Source organism: Prosopis cineraria, unplaced genomic scaffold, assembly GCF_029017545.1.
Source record: "Prosopis cineraria cultivar Desert tree isolate PC_DT_omini unplaced genomic scaffold, ASM2901754v1 PC2, whole genome shotgun sequence".
In the NCBI taxonomy this organism is placed as follows: domain Eukaryota; kingdom Viridiplantae; phylum Streptophyta; class Magnoliopsida; order Fabales; family Fabaceae; genus Prosopis; species Prosopis cineraria.
This window is the reverse complement of record NW_026555333.1, coordinates 10,120,608-10,128,009: the sequence shown is the minus strand read 5'-3', so window position 1 is coordinate 10,128,009 and position 7,402 is coordinate 10,120,608. Positions and strand designations below refer to the sequence as shown.

The 7,402-nt window shown below is 34.0% G+C and overlaps 1 protein-coding gene across 1 annotated transcript; it reads left to right on the top strand.

The window, feature by feature from the left end:
- Nucleotides 1-5,243: 5,243 nt before the first annotated feature.
- Nucleotides 5,244-6,988, top strand: LOC129303458 (probable isoaspartyl peptidase/L-asparaginase 2). Its single transcript, XM_054942789.1, has 4 exons — nucleotides 5,244-5,458; nucleotides 5,762-5,995; nucleotides 6,172-6,258; nucleotides 6,376-6,988. Exons 1-4 carry the CDS (start codon nucleotides 5,297-5,299, stop codon nucleotides 6,871-6,873), a joined length of 981 nt encoding a protein of 326 aa, XP_054798764.1. The 5' UTR covers nucleotides 5,244-5,296; the 3' UTR covers nucleotides 6,874-6,988.
- The last annotated feature ends 414 nt before the right edge of the window (nucleotides 6,989-7,402 follow it).

Here is a 7,402-nt window from a genome sequence, read left to right as displayed (position 1 = left end):
GTTATAAAAAATTAATATTGATAATTAATAATAAAAATTAGTCAAAATAACTATAATTTTCAATAATCAAATATAGTGTATTTTAAAAAACAAAAAAATAATGTTTCTATTTTTTATTTTTAAAATAAAGAATAAAACAATTTTAAAAATATTTAAATGAAAAACATTTATCCAAATAAATTTTTAAATTTTTATTTAAAAATAAAATTAATTTTTAAAAACAGAAAATAAATACTCTATGTTCTTGTATTTTTGAATAAAGGTATTTAGTTTGATCTGCATTTAAAGAATTGATAGATCAACGCAGATGCCATGGTGTGATGGTTGGTCTCCAAATCCAGCCAGTCACAGTCCTTATCTTGTCCGTAAACCGAGGGTAGTGAAGGTCTCTCTGTTCTTTCCCTTCTTTTCTTTTCCTTGTTTTTTACTTTCCTTTTCGGCCAGAATTGGAGGCCTCTTAATTTATAGCTAGTGGCTGAAAATTTTATTGGCATTTGGCCGCATGGCCCAGGGTTTAAGGAACACAGAAATAAAAGTTGAAACCACCATTGACCAATAATATTAATTTTAGATCACATGCCAGCGGCTCCACTCTAATTTCTTCACCACCCCCCCCCTCTCTATATAATATATACATATATTTGTTTTCTCCGGCGACCATGGAAATAGAATCACATATGTTATAATAAATTTCTCTAGATTCATGCATATGACAGTGGACATCAATCAATTAAAATTAACGTAACTGACTCTGACTCCCAGTCTCTTGCGTCGTCTTATTCTTTTATTTTCATTTAAAAATCAAAACATGGAGGGTTCGCGCGCGGGTTAGTGATTCTCTTAACCGCGCACAATATACATTTAAAAAAAAAAAAAAAACCAACAACCGCACAGTATACATTTAGAGATCATAAAACAGTATACTAATAACATTCACGCCGGCTGAAACAATTTATAAGACTATAATTTTGACGTCATTGGACGAAACATTCCTATGTATCACTGTTATCCAATAATTTTTTTTAACTTATTACCACAAAATTATAATTAGCACTTAAATTAAATTCTATATATTTTTATTAGCATGCTCGTCGATTTAATTAATCACAATAAGATTGTAACGAATTTAAAATCGTATATTAAAATTAAAAATATTAAAGAAATGTGATGAATCAAGAATCTATAATGTTACTGTGTAACTTTTACGGTGAATCAAAAATCAACGTGATAAAAAAAAAACACACAACATTCCTTGCAGTTCTTTTTTTCTTTTATCAGAAGAATTTGAATGCGGAATACTATTCTGATCTCGACTCAAATTTATAAGTATGGCTGCCCTGGGTGAGTGGTGACTGGACACCAACACCTTTACCTAAAGCGTATTGAAATTATGTGGTCTGGACTTTCTAAATACTTTGCTGATGTCATTTATTACGAATTATAGTACACTCTTAAGAGCATTAGTTGCACCCTTTTTTTTTGTTTTTATTTGATCTTGGCGGTGTGATATGAAAATGCTATTTAATTAAATTAAATTTAATATCTGCAGAGAGTGATTAGAAAATATGGGCGAACAGTATTGAAAAATAGTATAAAAAATAAAACTTTAATTTTTTTATATTTTACTCACATTTTAGTATTAATCTTTGTATTTTTTATTCCTGCATTTTTGTACACTGAGAAAGGGTTAAGAGATCAAAAATATTATTTACTCCGTTTAAAAATATAAAATATTTTAACAAAATTTCACACCTCAATAAAGTAATTGCTTACTTTCTAACCAATCCTATCTTTTTATATTTATCCCTATTAAACACCCTATAATAAATATAAAGTCATTATCAATAGGGATATTTAAAAAAAAATGATCACACCTTAAAATATTAAAAATATTTATATTTTTAACATTTAATTTCTCAAAAAAATATTTTATATTTTTAAATAAATGAAATAAAAAATAATATATAAATTAATAATAAAATATAAATAAAGTGCATGTTAAAATCATATCCTTTTAAAGTACAATTGCGGGGGCAAACAAAAGAAATGAGCTAAGGGACAAAATAGTTAGGCAAGCGAGGGGAATCTTCATTAAAATATAATAATATTATTACAGCTAGATGCTCTTGAGGGCGGATGCAGACTACAGAGCCTGGGTAAATTAAAATATGAGAAAAAGTTCAAATAGGACATTTATTATTATAAAGAAAGCAATCAACAGGGCGCATTGAAATTTTTTTGTTATTAATTGAAGGAAGGGAGAATAAATAAGTAATTTTGGGGGAGACCACATCGAATCTCAAAAGATTCACAGGATGCCCTGAGCCATGGAGTTTGACTCTTTGCGACAGTCTGTCTGCGTTCTGGAACTGCCACTGGCGAACCAACCCCCCGTCCCCGTGATTCCTTTCCAAGTGAATCTACCACCAGATACGGAGGCTGGCCCTGAAAAAAATAGCAACCCAATCTCACAAAATAATGCTCGATAGAATTAAATTATTAGATAATTTAAGACAAAATTAAACATATTGATAAAACTTAATAATATTTTCTCCATTTCAGATTACAAAACAATTTTAAAATAAATTTTATTAAATATATTTAACAATCTTAATTTTTTAAAATAAAAATATAAATTTTTAAAAATATTCATAATTTAATGTACTAAAAAGAAAAGAGATAAAAATTAATTATAAAAAGAAAAAGGATAATATTAAGATTGATATACTTAATAAAATTTTAATATACTCAAAGTGTCTTATAGTTTAAAATAATTTTTTTAAATTATCCTATAATTTAGGATGAAGGTAGTAATATTTAAAATTTAATTTTTAAAATAAACATATAAACTTCAAAAGATACTGTTCATTTAATGCAACATTAAATCTCACTTACATTATAATTATTTAATCCTTCCTTTACTTTAAAGGTAATATTAAAAAAAATAACATTAATGAAATATTTTTATCAAATTATTTTATATTTTAAGATAATAAAATACCTCTCAAATTATCTCATAATTTGCAATAGGCGGAATGCTTTTGGCTGAAGTTTTTTTCAGCTAAACTTAATATAAATTTTAAGATATTTAGTGACTGATAAATTTAAAATTAAATCTCATATGAATTAGGGTGGGCATAAGAAATGTAATCTGACTCAATACTTTTCTCACTGTTCATAATAAAGGAATTGAGAACAAAACAAGGAAGACACGTCCTTTTTAAATGAAAGAAAGGAATTAATAGTTTTTACCGATATTTTAAATATGGTTAGAAGTGTCTTACAATTTAAACCGTGATAATATTAAATAAATATTTGTTTGGGATTCAGTCCATCATTTTGTGCGCTGGTGAATAATGTTGTATGGACACAGTTTTCTTAAAAAACATTAAACAAATATAAATCACAACGACAACAATAATATTAAAATACTCTTTCATTATATTTGCAATTTGTTTCATATTATGCGTTTTTTTTAGCATTTTAAAATGATATTCAATAATATTTTTATAAAAAACTTAATATTCAGCATAATAATAATTTTATAGAAGAAATTAGACGAGAGGTAAATTTAATAAAATATAACATATCTTTACATATTTATTATTATTATTATTATTATTATTATTGTTATTATTATTACTGCTATTATTATATTTCTTAATCAAATGAGAGTTGGTGGATCATGTTGTCCTGGTTTTTTAACCGTGTTAGCATTATCTTGATCAATCACTTAATCTTAATTAAATCAATCAAACCCTCACAGTGTGAGTGAAGAGACTTAAAGAGCTTGGCATACAAGTAGAAAATATAGAACTTGAGTGAATGAATTTGAGGGTTTTGTTAATTTGTTTGGTTTGCTAGTTGGTTAAGGATGAGAAGGCTCGGGAATATTTATAGACTTCTCCCTTATTCCATAATTTTTCCACCTCTTTAATAAAACGATGGAGATCAATATAATAATGCTTATCTAAAATATTATATGATAATATCTAGAATTATAGATATTTATAATGACCCTTTTAAAGACCCTTTTTAAAATATGTGTGAAATATTTTAAAATATCTTAAAATATTACCGATATTTCTACATTCCTTCCACAAGTTTTTACAAACTTTTAGATCCTTATAAATTTTCTAGATATTTATTTATTGTTCTAGATGTTTCTCTAACATTTCATACTAGAATATTCTTCTTCAACATTTTAAAATTCTGCACATAATTATGAAGGTCTTCAAAAACTCTTTAACCTTGCAGGATCTCTCATACTTAAGCAGAGGGTGTGATAAGGCTTTACAGAAGAGGAAATTGTTCCATATGTTTCTCTAACATTTTGAAATATACCAAAATATTCCTCTTGAACATTTTAAAATTCTTTACATAATCTTGAAAGTTTTCAAAAACTTTTTAAGCTTGCAAGTTCTCCCATACTTAAATAGAGGTTGTGACAAGGTGCTGTAGAAAAGGAGATTGTTCCAAATGTGTTTCTAACATTTTAAAATATATCAGAATATTTCTCTTGAACATTTTAAAATTCTTTACATAATTTCAAAGGTCTCCAAAAACCCTCTAACTTTGTAAGTTCTCTTCTACTTGAACAGAGGTTGTAACAAGAAGCTAAGAAAGGGAGGGCTGGGCCAGTAAAATAGGGCAAAGTTGTAAAATGGGAAACCGGTTGGGCCCGGTTTCAGCAGTCCATGTAATCTGGAGAGTAGGGGCAAATTCGTAATTGCAGGGGGCACATCCCACTTGTCAAGGCTGGGGAAAGAGGCCAGAAGGTCTCCTCTCTGTGAGTCACACACTCGCACACCCCGCACGCCCCACCTGGCACTTCCTCAAAATATAACTCGGCTTCCTTTTTATGCTGTGTCTTAAAGGGTAGTGCCATATATAATGTTGTTTGTGACATTAAGAGCAATTAATTTTTTTTTTTATTTACGAAAAACACGTGAAAGAAATCACGCTGACAATAACCAAAAAAAAAAAAGGATTTAAATGCAGAGCCAATCCTGGCTGGGCCGGGTTGAATTTGCGTGCCAAATCATTTACATCAAACTTTCACATTTATATTATATAGTATATGTATATAAAATTATGAAGATGAAATACAAATGAAGATTATTATGTATAGTTACAATAACAAGGGCCGTGAGCAAATATAATTTGGGGCGTTCCAATTTAATTCCAACACAATACTGGTTTCAAGTCCGAAACTGTCTATAAAACCCTGCCAACCCTTCTCCATTTGCAGTGGCACACAAGCTTGTGAGGGCAGAGACAATAAGGAGAGAGAGAGATGGGGGGTTGGGCTATCGCAGTGCATGGCGGCGCTGGTGTCGACCCTAATCTCCCTCCCCAGCGTCAGGAGCAAGCCAAGCAACTCCTTACTCGCTGTCTCCATCTCGGCATCTCTGCTCTTCGTTCCAATCTTCCCGCCATCGATGTCGTCGAACTTGTCGTATGTATTCTCACCCTTCTTCCCCTGCTTCCACTCTCTCCACCCTCGCATCACATTCTCTTACGAATTTTATGTTTCGCCAAAAGACTATATTAGAAACGCTGTCACAATGTGCACTCTGAAGCGTCTGAACCCCCATGCCATCCACAGTCGATGCATGTTTTCGGCCGCTGCTGTCGGCATTTCTTATGCATATTGTTTTGTTGTTTAATTTTATTGACTTTCAAATGGAAAATTAAGCGCTTTTTGTTCTGTTTTTACCATAGATCGGCGTTAAAGTTTGCCTTTTCCCTTTTGACACAGGTGAGGGAACTGGAAACAGATCCCCTGTTCAACTCTGGTCGTGGATCTGCTCTGACAGAAAAGGGAACGGTGGAAATGGAGGCGAGTATCATGGATGGCCCTAAAAGAAGATGCGGCGCGGTATCGGGCGTCACCACCGTGAAAAACCCGATTTCGTTGGCCCGGCTTGTCATGGACAAGTCCCCCCATTCGTACCTCGCTTTCAACGGCGCGGAAGAATTCGCAAGGCAACAGGTTCGTCTCTCTTCGTTTGAGTTCGGTCCTGTGTTTTGTTTTTAATATTCTTAAATAAGACATTGAAAAAGATAAAATATTTGGTGGACACGGTTGGTTTACCTGAGACGAGGCATTATTCCTGTGGTTTTCGAAGTATCTATGTGAAGAGTGAAATATGATTGGGATTGGTGCAGGGCGTGGAGGTGGTGGAAAACGAATACTTCATCACCCCGGAGAATGTGGGCATGCTGAAGCTGGCAAAGGAAGCCAACGCTATTTTGGTAAGTGATCGAATTGTCTGGCGGCTTTTTATTCAATCAATCAATTATTTAATTAATTATAAAAAATGGTAAGAAAGAGGGTTGACGGAATCCATTTGGGATATTCGGGGGATGCAGTTTGACTACAGGATTCCAACGACGGGATACGAGACGTGCGGCGCGGGAGTGGAGAGTCCGCTGCAAATGAACGGGCTGCCAATAAGCGTATACGCACCGGAGACGGTGGGGTGCGTGGTGGTGGACGGGCAGGGAAGGTGTGCGGCAGGCACGTCGACCGGGGGTCTGATGAACAAGATGAGTGGCAGGATAGGTGACTCACCCCTGATAGGTGCGGGGACGTACGCGTGTGACTTGTGTGGGGTATCGTGCACAGGGGAGGGAGAAGCGATCATACGCGGGACGCTGGCGCGTGAGGTGGGGGCGGTGATGGAGTACAAAGGGCTGGGCCTGCAGGAGGCGGTGGACATGGTGATCAAGGAGAGGCTGGACGAGGGCAAGGCTGGCCTGATCGCCGTGTCCAACACCGGAGAGGTGGCTTATGGGTTTAACTGTAACGGCATGTTTCGGGGGTGCGCCACCGAGGATGGCTTCATGGAGGTCGGAATCTGGGAATGAACTTTTTTTAGTGTTTGGTTATTTCTATGAGGCTCCTAGAATCTGGTTCTTGTGATTCTGAATATGTAACCAACTGTCAAATAAATTTCACTACTAGATTCATCTTCCCTTGTTCCTTTTTGTTTGTTTCTTTGTCCACTTCTGCCTCTTGTGTTTGCCGACCTTGTTTATCGAGCCTAAAACATTAAAGTGGGTCCTTTTGCCTTCATCAAAAGGAGCACGCCTCGGGATTAAATTAATATACCCAAAAAGACTTAGGATCCTTATTAATTAAATATGAATAAAATTCCTGGAGTCGCTTGCTGTCAGTCATAGTGGGAAGGAAATGGGGCGCACCCGGACGAAAGGGAAATTGATGAACCGACGCCATCGCAGCAAAAACGAGTCTGTTTTTGTAGTCACTCCCTTACTATGCAGAAGTGATGAGTGTCGCGTTAAAATTTAAATTTGTTAATCATTAGGCATATTAATAAATTCTAAAATATGTGTCGGTAGTCCTGTCACAATTTAGTACTTCCAACATTCTCAG

Coding starts and splice junctions, on each gene's coding strand:
- LOC129303458 (XM_054942789.1), top strand. CDS start 5,297: ATGGGGGGTTGGGCTATCGCAGTGCATGGCGGCGCTGGTGTCGACCCT. Junction 5,459..5,761: donor TCGATGTCGTCGAACTTGTC/GTATGTATTCTC, acceptor CTTTTGACACAG/GTGAGGGAACTGGAAACAGA. Junction 6,259..6,375: donor AGGAAGCCAACGCTATTTTG/GTAAGTGATCGA, acceptor CGGGGGATGCAG/TTTGACTACAGGATTCCAAC.